Source organism: Eublepharis macularius, chromosome 17 (assembly GCF_028583425.1).
Source record: "Eublepharis macularius isolate TG4126 chromosome 17, MPM_Emac_v1.0, whole genome shotgun sequence".
NCBI lineage: Eukaryota > Metazoa > Chordata > Lepidosauria > Squamata > Eublepharidae > Eublepharis > Eublepharis macularius.
The window spans coordinates 39,720,994-39,736,969 of record NC_072806.1 but is presented as its reverse complement, the minus strand read 5'-3'; the positions used below and the strand labels follow the sequence as shown (position 1 = coordinate 39,736,969).

The following is a 15,976-nucleotide window of genomic DNA, read 5'->3' as shown; positions in this document are numbered from 1 at the left end:
TGTAGACTATGCTATACTCTCTCTCGATGCAGGGATGCGCCTTCTAATGAGTTTCCGCACCACTGATATGTTGTGTCAAATTGCTTGTTTTATTTCAGCAGTGTTTTGGCTCTGTATTTGGACTTACGCTTATATTTGGATTTCTGGTACCCTATTGTACTGTTTATTGAGTGTTCCAGCTGTTGATCGTATTAATCCTACACTGTGTAATTCACTGTCTCAGTGAAAAGGGGGACAAAAAACAAACAGTTCTGTTTTCAGATTTCTTTATTACAAATCCTGTTGCAGTTTTATTGGCTGCCCCATCCTGTTGATTGATTTACTCTGTATAATCTGCCTCGAGTCCTAATGAAAATAATATGAATAAACTTGTTTATAATTCATGAGATTGTATGTATGAGATGAGACTGTGGTATGGGGGAGTGGAGTTGCCAACTCCAGGTTGAGAAATTCCTGAAGATTTGGGGATGGAACCTGGGGAAGACCAGGGTATGGCGAGGGGAGGAAGCTCCAGCGGGGTGTAACGCCATGGAGTCCCCCCTCCAAAGCAGCCATTTCCTCAGGGGGAACTGATCTCTGTTGCCTGGAGATCAGTTGTAGTTCCGGGGGATCTCCAGGTCCTGGAGGTTAGCAACCATAATTTGGAGTCTGTTTTACACATTTGTACTGGGCATTGAAAAATGCTAGCATTGTGTGTGCATAGGTGTGTACATCCACCAGGCTGATTTTATATACTAAGGAAACAGCATTCAAGAGCAGTCATATTGGACCGGAGAACAAATTGACAAGAATCGGAAGGCAGCACTTGATGCATTCAGCGAATCAAACATACAGAAACAACAACATGTAAAAAACCTTAGTACTCTACTTATATTCCATGTTGACCCCTCCCCAAAAAATCATTGTTTAATGTTTGGATTACTAAGCAGTAACAAGCCTGTTCATGTATGTCTGTCTTAGTTCTCAATGGTTCCAACTTTGTTCTGTAGGAGATTAAGTAATTTGGGTTACAGTGGGATGGAAAGAGGGAAGAAAGAACATGCCATGTCCCCCAAATATGGCAGTCTATCTCTTAGTGCTGTTTGTTGCCACAGTCCTGTGCATAATTCAATGGGCCACTGAAATCTGATTCCACTAACCCTTGCATAGAATTGGGCTTTTGCTCCCACTATAGCAATGAATGAAAGCCAGTGGGGCTGCTGACAGGCGACAATATGGAAGAACGGTTTTTCCTGAATGTATGTTCCTCCCTCTCCCCAATATATGGTGACCAGGCAAACCAACGTTTGCACTCCATGAATGTCCTGTGATGTTTAAATGTACCTACTAATGTGCTTTAGCATATTTGCGTGCTGTGTTACCACACCAAGAGCACACTCCTCTGAAACACTGATCAATGATGTGCTAATAAAATATGCAATTGGACTGGCACCTGTACGTTAATTTAAATATGACAAGGTATGTGTAATGCATGTTTCAGTTCCAAAAAATTAATATAACACATATGCTAATACATTCATGTTTAGCATTATCATGCTTCATATACTAGTGTTTCCCATAAATCGGTTAGCGAATGTGACAAGAGCACTTAAATGTTATGGGGTGTGTGTGCTGCTTACATAAGTAACAACAATTCTTGTGGCATTGTCAAAGACTAACACTTATTGTGCATGAGATTTCATCAGCATTAACCTAAATATGGTACCCTTGAATATTTATGCTGGAATAAAATCTTGTCTTCCAAGTGCCCACCAGACTCCTGTGTTTGTTAGTGCAGCTATATGCAGTGTTATTTATTCATTTATTTCTTTACTTATCCCTCTTTTCTCCTCAATGGAAGGGGGTTACAGCATTCTCCTTTCTTATCCCCACAACAACCCTGTGAGGTAGGTTAGGCTGAGCGCGTGTGACTGGCCCAGGGTCACCTAGCAAACTTCCAGGACAGCGCAGGAATCCAAATCTGGCTCTTCCAGAGCCTAGCCCACCACTCTAACCACCACACGACGCTGGTTGTATTGGTCTGTAACAGGCTGCACCGTGTCTACTGTGGAATGAAAACCTTCTGGGCCGTGTGGCATTAAGCACTTCTCGGATGGTCCGAGTCACATTGGTTTGGCGTTTCTTCAGTCCGGCGAACACCTTCAGCCTAAGGCTACACTGTCCAGAGGCGGTAGAATGGACCGGACCACTTCAGATTGGGCAAGGTAGAAGGGGGTGGGCTCGCTTTCCCCGCAGGTAGAAAACTAGCCCACCAGTGAGCCCCCTTTCCTCCCTCCCCGCCACGGCTTCCTTTACAGGGCCTGGGAGGCGCGGGAGGCCTTTCTCGGCGCTCCTCCCCGACCCACCGTGGGGTTGGTACGGCCCGCTCCGCTCCGCTCCCTCCCCGGTCACACGTGCCGCGCAGGCAAGAGCCGCGCCAGTCCGGCTCCGCTCCGCAGCCCGGGCGCCTCCAGGCCGGCTTTCCGCGGCGGCCGGCGCGTAGTAGCGGAGGGCCGCGCCAGCCCGTTTTCCTTGTTGTGTTTCTGTTGCGCATCGCCATCTTGTTGCGCTGCCTTCCCTTGTCTGGGAGCGTCGCGGGGCTCGGGGCGGGGGCGGCGGCCTGCCCGGCGCGGGCTTCGCATCGCTCGGCAGCGGCTTCTGCGGGGGACGCAGCCCCGAGGCGCCTCCTCTCCTCTCCGCCCGCCCCGCGGCTCGACGGTCTCCGGGACTTGGGCTCCGCCGCTGGCCCCGCAGCCCGAGAAATGAGCATTGAGACTCTGCTCGAAGCGGCCCGGTTCCTGGAATGGCAAGCCCAGCAGCAGCAGCAGACGACGACGCCGACGACGCCACGTGGTGAGCGCCGGGCTGCCGCCGGGAAAGCCGCTGCCGAGCGGAGGGCAGCGCAGCGCAGCGCGGGGAGGCCCCCGGGTGGCGCCGGCTCTTTTTCCGCCCTTGGAGCGCGCAACGCAAAGCCTGAAAGCGGCCGGGGCGGGCGGGCGGCTCGCTCCGCAGCCACGCGGGCTTGGCCAAGGGCGAAGGCGGGCGGGCGGCGGGGCTCCGAGGGGCGGAAGCCCGTGCGCTTGGGCTGGCCTGGGCGGCGGGTGCCCTGCAGGTGGGGCGACACGGCGTCGCCGGGTGGGGGGGGGGGGTAGCATCCTGCTCCTCTGTGCACACACTGGGCGGGCGCGGGGGGGGGAGAGACGGAGCTCGCGGGAAGCCCCAGCCGCCGCCCCTTCCCTCGGCGCGCCGCAACGTGCACCGCTCCTGCGCCCGCCCTTCGCGCCCAGGCGCGCGAGCCGTCGGGGCGCTGCGGGCGGGGCGCGGGCGAGAGGTGGCTGGCATGTGGCGGTGCGCTGAGACCAGCCGCCCGGCGGGCTTTCTGCTCGGAGCGGCCGGCTGCTGCCGCCTCCGGCCGCGCTTAGGCGGACCCCGGCGCGGGCCTTCTCCCTGGGGCCGGGCTTTCCCGCGGCTCGGGGCGGGCAGGGCGGTGGCGGGGGCTGGCTGTGCGCGGGGAGGGAGACGTCGCGCGGGGTCAGCTGATGCGCCCCTCCCCCTCTTCCTCTCCCGCCCCGCCCCCGCTCTTGGGAAATCGGCGCGGGGGGGCTGTGGGGCCTTTGGGGCGGGGCCGGCGAGCGCGTGGGGCTCGCGGGGGGAGGTGGCGGCACAATGGAGAAGCGCGCCGCGCGCCCCGCCCCGTTCCTGCCCGCTTGAAAGGCTGCGTGTCCTCTCGCCGTTCCAGGCGAGTTCGATTGGTCGGCGGGCGGAGGGGCGGGGGGTGACGTGTCAGGCCCCGCCCCCGACCACGTGCGCAGGGGACTCCCCCTCCGGGGCTGGCTGCGGCGGCTGCTCGCGCGCGGCCACGTATGGAGGTCTGGGTCGCTTCGGCTGATGGCATCGCCCGGCTGGGGCGCTTCCCCTTGGGAAGCTGCCTGGCCCTTTCCGGACCTCCGGGGTCGTGGGGATTAGGGTTTCTTGCAGCGCAATCCCAAACAGTCGCTCCAGCCGTGTTAGTCTGGCTGTAGCAGTAGAGAAGAGCAAGAGTCCAGTAGCGCCTAGAAGCCTCACAGATCGGAGAAGTGAGCTGTGTCTCACAAAAGCTCATACCCTACCACAAATTTTGTTAAGTCCTACAGGTGTTACTGGACTCTTCTTTTTTTCTAGAGCTGCTGCTGTCTAAGCCCGTTGGTTTCAACAGGCTTAGATTGGAGTAACTCTGTTTAGGATTGCACTGTTCATTATGTTAATACATTGAAGGAGGCTAGCAATTTTATGCTTTTTTGCTCAGGGGAAGGCCCCGGATTGCAGGTTTACAGTGCAGTCGTCAACAGAACTCAACTCTTCTAAGCCCATTGATTTCAGTGGATTTATAATTGTTTATGGTTGCACAGTGAATCTCTTGTGATGAGAACAATTAACAGTGAAATCCTAAGAAGAGTTACTACAGACTTCAATGGGCTTAGACTCGGCTCAGGATTTCACTGCAAGACTGGTTTCACACACAACAAGTTACACTCTCTTGTGGCGAATCTTAATAGAAGAAGTTAACTGCCTTCTGCTTCTCAGTTTTACTTTCACCCAGGCAGCCACCTGCGACCTTTTGACAGATTTACAGTGCAGCTGTAGGAACAGTTATTCCACTCACATCAAGTGGAGTAACTCTGTATAGGAATGTATTGTGATTGTGGCTGACACAATTGCATTGCAGCCTTCTAGTGTTTCCCCATAAGGTCCTTTGTGTGTGTGAACAGCAGAAATCCAGCAGCAGGGTTTTTTTTTTTCTAGCTTAAGCTGTTGAGCATCAGCTCACTTGATCAGGCACATGAAGGGTACATCTGTAGCATTGTCATGAAGGTAATAGATTTCCATTCCATACACTTCAAGACTTCTGAGCAATGTCCATATCTGAGCAACCGAGAAGAATTAAAACTCAACAAGACCTGAATACTCTGGAGAAGTGGGCAGCCGTGAATAGGATGCAATTCTACAAAGACAAGTGCACAGTATTACATCTGGGCCACAAAAATGGGAAGCACAAATACTGGATGGGGGATATACTTCTGGGCAGTAGTATACGTGAAAGGGATCTTGGGGTAAGAGTGGACTGTAAACTGAATATGAGCCGTCAGTGTGATGCGGTGGCAAAAAAGGCTAATTCAATCCTCGGTTGTATCAAAGGGGCCATAGCATCGAAATCGCAGGAGGTCATAGCCCCTCTCTATACTGCCTTGGTCAGGCCACACCTGGAGTATTGTGTGCAGTTCTGGAGGCCTCACTTCAAAAAGGATGTGGCCAAAATCGAGAGGGTGCAGAGGAGAGCGACGAGAATGATCGGGGTCTAGAGACTGAGCCCTACAAGGAAAGGCTGAAGGCCTTGGGAATGTTTCGTTTGGAGAAGAGGAGGTTGAGGGGGGACATGATTGCTCTCTTTAAGTATTTGAAAGGCTGTCATTTGGAGGAGGGCAAAGAGCTGTTCCAGTTGGCAGCAGAGGGTAGGACGCGAAGCAATGGGCTAAAACTACATGCACAAAGGTACCGGCTGGATATTAGGAAATACTTTTTCACGGTCAGAGTAGTTCAAAAGTGGAATCAGCTGCCTAGGGCGGTGGTGAGCTCCCCTTCACTGTCAGTTTTCAAGAAGAGGCTGGATGAATACTTGTCAGAGATGCTTTAGGCTGATCCTGCACTGGGCAGGGGGGTTGGACTAGATGGTCTGTATGGCCCCTTCCAACTCTATGATTCTATGATTCTACACTTGCTCTGAAGTAAAAGAGCTGAAATTTTGTTCTTGGCCTGTGTGCCTGGTAATGTATGGGATCGGGCTAAAGAGCCAGCAGCTGATTGTGATATTCTCTGGAAGTTATCACTTATCGTGTATACAAGGAGGAGATCAGTAGCCCAGCGAATGAGTCCACTAGACCACCCCAGATTTCTATTTCTTCTCCAACACATCCCTTGAGCAGTCCAATTCAATTCTTGTTTACTTCAGAGTAAGTCCTATATTGCTCGGTAGCGGTTACTTTTTAGTAATGGTATAGAGGTGTGTAGCCTTGAAATCATTTATGGCATTTTGGTAGACTTCAGCTTGGTTGCCAGGATGTACTTCTTGATTGCCATAGGCGAGCCAGTAAATGGTTGCTGGCACATCTTGAGCATGCATGGAAGAGGAGGTGAGCTGTGCCGGCTGTGTGCTAAGGGAGGCGTGTTTGGCCGCTGCTCAGACTTCCTTCCAAAACTGCTATTTCAGAACCCCTGAGGCCTTCTATTCAAAACACGTTCTGGGCTGGAGGGTCCTTTTCCAAATACATTCTGGTAATGGGCAGATTTGGCTCACAGTCAGTTCTTGGTCGTAGCTCTAGTCTGTGTCTCATTTTCCTCTTTGATCTGCACACCCATTTTTATCAGGAGAAGGTGACAAGAAGACCTGCTGGATCAGGCAAGAATTCATTTTGACCCAACATCCTGTCTCCCCACCCCCACCCCTGGCCAGCTAGATGCTTTCAGGGAGCCCATAACCAGCTCACAAAACCAACAAGCTTTCCCTTGTTTGTCCCACCAGCAGCTTCGGAGGTATACTGCCTCTGAACATGGAGGCCCCATTTAGTCCTCCTGGCTAAACATGGTAGTGAGCATTGGCTTGTCTGTTTTCTGACTGTTACCCTCTTTTTGTGACCACACCTCCACCTTGTGTCCCTCAGGGCAGGAAGCTATCTTGTGTTTACTTTGCACAATACCATGTGCACACACACTGTACAAATAACACCCATTTTCCTCCCCTCAACAAGCAAGAGTTACCTGTTCAACAGCCTCACCTTTAATTCTGTGACTCCAGCTACGATCTAGACAGTGTTTGCTCAACTCGGGGGAGGCCCGCCGTGGCCATCTGCTCTGTACAATTCTAATGAAATCTTCTAGGAAGACTTCGAGAAAGGTTTATGGCCGTGGTAGCAGAGGAAGGGGGACTCTAAACGGAGTAACTTGGAGCGTTCTGCTGCTTGTTTCAAAGTGGGATGTGGGCGGAGGGAGGCTGCCTGGAAGTGAAAGCTTCAGATTTTCTCAGGGATTTCCTTTGCTCACTTCTGTTTATTACTGTGCCTTTAGTGAGCACAAGTATTTGGTGGCAGCAGGAGGTCAGGAATGGGTAGCATTTGCTTTTGCAACCTCGAGGGAGGAACCCGTGTGTTTTATGATGTGTCACTGTGATGGGAGATAGCCTGGAACATATTATTTCAAGTGATGACTCACGTGAGGAAAGGTGGAGGAGAGGAAATTAAAACTCAATTAAAATAAAACTCAAGGAGTTCTGTTGGTTTTCCCAGGTAACTTTGCACAGTCACCTGTCTAAGCCCACCAGTTCTCAGGGTTTCTCTCCAAAGGAAGTGCCAGCGACTGCCCTGGGAATTTCAGTTTCCTCTCTTGCCTGTTTTTGGTAGAGCCAGGGAGGCCACACGAAGCTGCCTTTTTACTGAATTAGGCCATTGGCTAATGGCTTAATATATGGCTTAATATATGGCTTAATATAGCCTGCTCTGGCATGCAGTAGCTCTCCATGGCTTTAGGCAGAGAGATGCATTTCCTGACACTGCTAAGATCCTTTAACTGGCATCTAGCTTGGGACTTTATGTGTGCAAAGCATGTGCTCTGCCTCAGAGGCAGACCCATCTTTGAGTGTCTGAAGAATGGCCTTTCCTACCTGGTCTCCTGATCTCAAGAGTGGCATGAAGGTAATGGAGCTTCCACAGTTTGGTTTTTCAGAGTTTAGTGTTTGCTGAGAGCTCCTGTCTCTGCTCAGGGAGATTCTACTGATGGACCCGTGAGCTGCACAGTTCCTTTGTTATGGAAATCTACTCAGGCATGGGTTCATCTAATTCATAGAATCATAGGGTTGGAAAGGACCTTCAGTGTCATCTAGTCCAATCCCCTGCACAATGCAGGAAATTCACAACTACTCCCCCCCCCACACACACACACCCAGTGACCGCTGCTCCATGCCCAGAAGATAGCAAAACGCCATCAGGATTCCGAGTCAAATTTATTTCCTGACCCCAAAGTAGCAATTGGCATTACCCTGGGCGCGTAAGAAGGGGCCACGAGAACTTAAATTGTGGAGCCCAAAACTGAACACAACACTCTAGGTGAGGTCTAACCAGAGCAGAGCAGAGCGATGCCATCACTGCTTGTGATCTGGACCCCATGCTTCTGTTGATACAGCCCCAAACCGCATTTGCCTTTTTAGCTGCCATATCACGCTGCTGACTCATGTTCAGTGTACGGTCTACTAAGACCCCTAGATCCTTTTCTCACATACTACTGCCAAGACAAGTCTCCCCATCCTATAATTATGCATTTGATTTTTCCTTCCTAAATGCAGAAGTTTGCATTGATCTCTGTTGAAATTCATTTTATTTTAGCCCAGTTTTCCAACCTGTCAGGATCATCCTGTATCCTGACTTTGTCTTCGACCGTATTTGCTACCCCTCCCAATTCAGTATCATCTGCAAATTTAATAAGCATTCCCTCTGTTCCTTCATCCAAATAATTTATAAAAATGTTGAACAGAACAGGTCCCAGGACTGATCCCTGAGGAACTCCGTTTGTCACTCTTCTCCAAGAGGATGAGGAACCATTAACTAGCACTCTTTAGGTGCGATCTGTCAACCAGCTACACATCCACCTAACAGTCTCCTCTTACTCTCAGTAACTCTCCGTGATCTCGGTGAAATCTTTGCAGCTCAAGATGGCTTATAAATCAAAATAAAGTAGTCAGAGTCCCTCCCTCTCCCCCCTCTCACTCACTCACTCACACGCGTGTGCACTCACACACACTCACACTCTCTCTCTCTCTCTCTCACACACACACACACACACACACACACACACACACACACACACACACACACACACACACACACACACACACACAGCAATAATTTCCTAAAGCCTATGCATGATAAAAACAACCCTAGCAAAGAAAATGGCTTTCCAGTGCCTCCCCCAAACCTCCTTGGAGAGCCTGTTCCGCAGGGTGAGAGCAGCGGCTTTAGTCAACGCCAGGTCGACTAGCTTAAGCTGGGGAACAGGCAACAGGTGGTACCTTGAAGACCTTAGCTGGTGCATGGGGACTTGCAGGAGAGATGAAGCTGCCACCTACCAGCAATACTGGTTGGCCAGCAGATTCCCCTTCGCTCTCCGGTAGAGAGAGGGGCCTTGCTCCACACGTGACTTTCTTTAACGGGAGAGTTCAGGATGTGAATAGCAGCTGCTCTGCCACTGGCCTGTGGTCGCTCTTTCCCAAGATGTGCCTGTCTGGAGTAGAGGAGATGACCGATGCCTCTCTGGATGATACTCCCTAATGGTTTCTCTGAATGTGTGGGCTTCCTTGTGGGAAGAATATGGATACTGATCCTTCCGTTTTCAAGAAATAGAAGTGCTTTGGGTGCAAGTGGCTAGTATTGAGGGCAGATAAGGGTTGACCGTTGCTGTTTGGCCATCAGTTATCCTTGGACAAGTCACTGACCCTCCGGGCCTAAACAGGCGCTATTGACGTCACTTGGCTGTAGAAACAGTAATGATGCTGACGTATTAATGTTTTCCTGGGGTGATGCTGAGAGCTCTTTGGGCGCATTCACATGACTGGGAGCCACGCAGTGGGGGTGGGTTTGAATTTCCTGCTTTGTTCGCGGGGTTGGACTCAGTGATCCTTGGCGTCCCTTCCAGCTCTCTGTTTCTTCTGACTTATGGGAGTGGTTGATATATGTAGGTTTGCAACATACCATAAGTTTGTCATTGTCAATTCTCCCATTTCCTGGGGTTCCAAATGGCTGCTAAGCCCACAGTCTGGACGATCATTTATCTGTGTGAGGTGGCTGTTGCATGATCAAATCCAGTGTGGTGGGTAGCATTTCAAGAGAGGTCTGCGTCTGGTCGCTCAAATTCAACCTCTTGAATGGTGCCAGCTGGCCCCCAAACTGCCAGCTGTACAGGCAAAGTTCAGTGTGGCTGAGCATCTTCCATGGCAACAGGGCCCCTCATTGGGTCACACGGGTGGGCGTTTGCCCCTTCCCTCTGCCACTGGCCTGGCTCTCTTGCAGAACTAATTGCTGACCAGGGTAGGAAGTCCAGTCCTTGGGTAGATGTGAAGCTCCTCCCATGGAGCTTGTGATTTCCTTGGGTTATGGCTTCTTTTAGTGTATCGTCATTTCTCAGTCTAACCTCCTTTCGAGGTGCTTGTGGTGCAGTGTAACCAACGTTGATCAGAAGATGTAAGAGTAAGACCCCTCCCTGTAAGAGTCAGGAATGGGCACAGCATGTCTGCATTCTTCAGTCTTGGTTGCAGGAGGTCAGTGATGTGGAAAATTTTCCAATGTTTTTTCTCATGCAGAAAACTATTTCTAAATGTGTCTTGTTTAAGCATGTTATTTATGTGCAATGGATGGATACACAACCAGTAAAATTAGGTAGCTTTAAAGTTGGAGTTAACTACTCCCTCTCATAACCATTCTTAGGCTGTTGAAAGTGGTACCTTTAATTAATTCCGCTGTTAAATCTTTAGACAAATGCACTTTATTTGTTGATTCCCCCACCACCCAGGTTTTCAGCTTAGCTACTTCTGGCTGCTGAAAGAACCTTGGAGTTATTTTGAGCAGCCAGTAAGACTGACATGGTGTCATTGTTCAGTTTTCTTCATTAAATCAGATCCCAGTCCATTCTGAGCACTGGAAATGTTTTTGATTTTGGGAAGAAGTGACATTATTCCTGGGAGGGTCCACCGTGTGGTGTCGTCATTGCAAGGATGTCTTGGGCTTTATTTGTCTTGGAAGATCTTTCCTTAAAATATTGAAAGTGGAGGACTGTTGGAACAAGCCTTCCCAAGTCAAAAAGCTGCCTCTTCTTTAAATTCTGCTAAGAGCCAACATGGTATAGTGGATAGAGTGCAGGACTAGGATCTGGGAGACTCAGGTTCGAATCCCCACTCTGCCATGGGTGATATCGGGCCAGTCATTCTCTCTCCGCCTAACCTCACTCACAAAAGGGGTGGTTGTGAGGACAGAATGGAAGCGGGGGGAGAGTGTTGTTCTAAGCTGCCAGTTGGGGTAGGGAGAAGAGAGTGATAGAAATAAATAAATAGACTAATCAGCTGGCAAAGCTGAGCTAGGCATAACCGAGATCGTTGGTTCAGAAAGCCGTCTGTCCCATTGTACAGATAGGAAAGTTGAAAACTGATGTTTTCAACTTCATCCATCAACGCCATCCATCACTGAACAGGGGGTTGAACCCGGACCTGACGTCTGCGGCCTGCAGTCCTTGTTAGCTGGCTTTTTCTAATTAGACCCCACTTTGCGTGAGCCTCTCTTTCTTTACATCGTTTAGTTTTTGCAGCTTGTACTCTTTTTTGGAGATGATAAACGGCTGCTGAAGAATTGATTTGTGCCGAGTCCTGGGAGTTCCCAAAGTCTTTGTGTTGGAAAATTCATGATTTCTTTGTTTTTTTCTTAACTTGCCCCGTGAGTTCTTAACAAAACGCTCTCTTCCGTTTCTGGTCACAAGTCAGTCCAGACTCTGTGGTCTCTGAGGGCTTCCTCCTTGTGGATCTTGCTAGTGCTCATAGTTTCTATTTGGGTCAGACGGTCTAAGAACTTAGAAAGGCTGCCTTCTCCTGTGGGTGAGAGCTTGTTGAACTGGTAGTTAGAGCTACCTTGTGATGTCTTATGGCGCAAGGCGTTGCTGTATCCTTGAGCCGCATCTACCCACATGGGTTTGTCTGTGTAACAGGAAGTGGGAAGATCACTGGGGGAGGCAGATGACGCCAATGTGAGCTCCCATCGAGGTTGCGCCCGCCTAACAGCATAGGGTGCATGACCTCCACCCACCTGGGCAGCTGGTAAATTCGTTATCCTCCAGCTTGTGAGTCATAAAGGAGAGCACAAATCTTCTGAAGAGCCCTGCTGGATCAAGCCACGGGTCCCTTTAATTCAGCATCGTATTTCCCTTGGGGGGCCATCAGGTGTCCTGGAAGGCTTGCAAGGAGGGAGCCCAGTTCATCATGCAGAAGGCTGCGTCTCGTGGCAGAGGATTCCATAAGTTAATGATGTATCATTGTGAAGGCTTTCTTTTTTATTTTCTGACCAAAACCTGCTGCCCATCCTTGGGTGACCCCGAATTCTAATCTTACGGGAGAGGAAGAAAGTGTTCTCTCCGTCCATTTTTCTCACCTTGTGCATAATTTTATGAATCTCTGCCATGTCTCTCCCCACCTCCTACCCGTCCCCCTTTATTCTAAACTGTGCATGTTTATGTACTGCTGTCAAGTTGCTTCCGACATGGTGACGCTAACAACCTCCCGGAACATCCTGTCATCGACTGTGTAGCTCAGGACTTGCAAGCTGAAGGCCATGGCTTCCTTTATTGAGTCCATCCGTCTCCATCCAGTTTTCCTCGTATTACTATATTTTCCAGTGAGTCTAAACTAAATAACCCTAAACTTAGCCTTTCCTCATAAGGGAGGCACTGCATCGTTTTGATCATTTTATTGGCTCTTTTTTGCAGTTTTTCCAGCTCTCTAAATAAGCTTTTTGGGAGATGTGTGTGTGGGGGGGGACACAGCTGTGCACGGGCTTCTGAATTTGGTAGCACCACAGATCTGCACAAGGGCATTATTTTCAGCCCCTTAAATGCAGAGGGGCCAGAAGAGCTACGGAAGGGATGAAATACTCGCATTCAGCCCTTGGTCGCAGCGTAGGGGAGAATGGTGCTCACCTTTTGCTGTCCTATGGAAGTGTCTCAAGTCGCTTGTTGAAGGGATTCCTCCCCTGTGGAAGCCTGTGATGTACAATCCACATGAAGGGGCCAGCCACAGCTATAATTGGGGGGGGGGGGGGGCTGGTGAAATTATTTGAGGTCCTCAGAACCTCTTCAGGAGGAGGAAAAGCAGAGCTGGAGTTAAGGGTGCAATTGCCCCTCTCCTGTACATCCTTGCAGGCCCCTCCTCTTATTAGAAAAAAGTCATGATATATTTTGGTTCCCTTTGCTTGGGGAACTGTTGCACGCAGGTAACGGATATCCTCAGCGTATCGCACTGGTTTAAAAGGATCTGGTAGGTTGCAATGCTGTCCAAATCAAACATGTTTAGGATGATTTTATTATTTCAGTTTTAATGAAAAATGAGCCCTTTTTGTGATGAAGTGGAACAGTAAATATCAAGATAATAAAGAATTTCATGGTCTCTTTTTGGTATTAATGACTTTTAATAACCTGTCAACCTCTAGCATTAAGAGAAATGATCTTTTTGTGCGGCGGCTGCTGTTTTGTGTACATTCTTTTATCTTTGGAAAACGGTTGTTCTTTACAGTACGATACGATGTGTATTTAATGTATTATCTCTTCCATCACCTCTTAGGATCAAGAGGCTCAACAGCACAATCCTAAACTGAGGTACTCCAGTCTAAGCCCATTGATTTCATTGGGCTTAGACTGGAGTAACTCTTCCTAGGATTGCACTAAAAATGTGTTGGGGAATTACTGGTGATGACTGCCCTTTATTGGCTGTGTTGCTTGTCTCTTTCCTCTTGGTGGTGCAGCCTCTGGCTATTGTGGCCATGTTCACATCCACCTTTCGGCCAGGACTTCTCTGCCTTGGCCTAACCTAGCTCACCACTGTCTTGTGAGGCTCAGTTGTGGTAACCATCCTAGACACCTGCTGTGGAGGGAAAAACTGGCCTTAAATATGGGCTAGTAATAAAACAGCGACACCCTCACAGTCCACACCTGTCCCCATTTGTGGCGTTCATCAAGGATTTTCCCAGGACGTATAATGCTCTGCCTCTGTTATGCCACCTTTTGGTATTCTACCACATCAAGAAGGGACCGTGGCAGTTCTGTTTCATCATGCTTACATTAATCTTGTGTGCACCCACAGAGTACAGGGCAGCATACAAGGTTCTCCCCTCTTCTGTTGTAAAATCACAACAACCCTGTGAGGTAGGTGAGGCTAAGAGATAAATGTCTGGCCCAAGATCTGCTGGTGAGGAGAGGGGGACTCTCTTCTCCCCGAGTTCTGCTCTGAGGCACCTGTCAGAATGAGGTGGCCGAGTGGACGGTATCCCTTCAGGCAGCAGGGGACCACGTTCATTTTTCAAAGTTCCCCATCATCAGTAATTCTTTGTAAGTGGAAAACTAGCACAGACGAGAAGGTCTTGTAGGCAACAAGTCTTTTTCTTCTCTAATTCCTATTTTTATTTATTTATTTACTTAATTTATTCTCTACTGCTCTTCCCCCAACGGGGACCCAAAACTGCTCACATCATTCTTCTCTCCATTTGTCCTCACAACAACCCTGTGAGGTAGGTTAGCCTGAGAAGGTGCGACAGGCGCACAGTCACCCTGTAAGCTTCCGTGGCAGAGTGGGGATTCGAACCTGGTTCTCTCAGATCCTAGTCTCACGCTCTAGTCACTATGCCATGCTGGCTCTCTTGATGTGTGGAATGTCAGGATGTGCAGCATCTTAAAATATATAATGGCCCCCTCCCAGAACCTGAACATATCACACCTTTTGCAGGTGTGGCGCCATTACTGTGACAGTGTCTTGGTTCTGGGCACAGTCATGTTTTGAACAAAGTCTTCCTTCTCGAGCTTCACTTCATCTCCCCACAACACCCAAACTCTGAATTCTTCCTAGTTTGACTTTTACCTGAGAGATCCAAGATGCTATGTATAAAAGATTGCATTGGCGGGGATTTCCGGATTCTGTACCTGGACCGTGCAGACGCAGAAATGGAATAGGGTATAGACTGTAGAGTCTGGTAGACCCCTGTCTTGAAAAGGGGAAGTTTTTGGTCCTGGAGGCTGCAAAGACAGGCTGGAAAGTGAGATCCTGGAGGGACCACGGGGCCATTTTTCTAGGTTTTCTGTGCTGAGCTCCAAAGCCTTTGACACAGAAAGCTCAAAAAACAACCAGATCATGTATAGTGTTGCTTTTTGCATCATGCAGATTAATAATGCATGCAAGTTGTACCATCTGTCTCTTCATGCTGTAAGATTTGGGTTGTAATTCCACCCCCCCCCCCCTCTCTCCAGTTCTACTGACTGCAGTTACCTAACTCTGGGGATTGCCATTTTCTGTTGTTGTCATTTTTGTCCCTCCTGCCCTCCCCCCCCCAGCTGAGATGCCATACTACAGATGCTGTGTGCAGTTGCGTCACTGATGGTCAGCTGGGCTGACGGTGACATGGTGTGCGGTACTTGAAAGACAGGCTTGGCTTTGTTTTCTGGCTGCAGGCCAGCTGTCTGTTTGTGTTCCAGGGTGTGTAGCAGGCAGGCACATGCTCAAGAACGACCTCCCCCTGCATTGCAGGATCAGTAATTCTGGAACTCTTTGCCTATTGCTGTGCAACTGACTCCAGGGTGGAGAGCAGGGGCAGTCAAAGCACGCAGTTTTCCCTGTCCTCCAGAATCCAGTGGTCAGCCAGGTGTTTCTGGGAAGCTGCCACAAACCATACTGAGAGTGACCTTGGGCCATCATTCTCTCTCAGCCAAACCGACCTCACAGGGTTGTTGTTGGGGGGGAATAAAATAGAGGAGGAGAGACCCATGCCTGTTGCCCTAAGCTCCTTAGAGGAATGGTGGGATTAAAGAAAAAAAATTACCAAATAAATGTTATGTTGTCTCCTTTTGCTGGGGCCCTCAGACAGTATAAATGGTTCTGTCCTCTCCTCTGCTTTGCCCCCCCCCCCCCCTGCAGCCGTGTTGGTCACACTTAGCAGAGAGAATGTTTGGCTGGTAGGAGACCGTCCTTTGTGTCAGGCTGAGAATCTGAACTCAGTTCTCCCAGGGAGAGTCCAGCATGGCAGCCTCCACTGCCTTGGAATAACATGGGGCAAGGGGTGAGGCAGGTTGCAGGGGGCGAAGGCTGCTGCCTTCATGGACGTGTCTGGCTTGGCAGTGTAATGCCTGGCTAAATAGAACCCAATTCTGACCCAGCAAGGCTCTTTTTTGATATTTCAGT

General features: G+C 49.7%; 1 protein-coding gene across 1 annotated transcript in view; it reads left to right on the top strand.

Annotated features, from left to right (window-relative positions):
* Positions 1–2,538: 2,538 nt before the first annotated feature.
* The window catches only part of MNT (MAX network transcriptional repressor), a 72,715-nt gene continuing 59,277 nt past the window's right edge, over positions 2,539–15,976 (top strand). Inside the window, exon 1 of the mRNA XM_055000988.1 lies at positions 2,539–2,832. Within this exon, the coding sequence (XP_054856963.1) occupies positions 2,742–2,832 (91 nt within the window). The 5' untranslated portion in view covers positions 2,539–2,741. The remainder of the gene's footprint in view (positions 2,833–15,976) is intronic.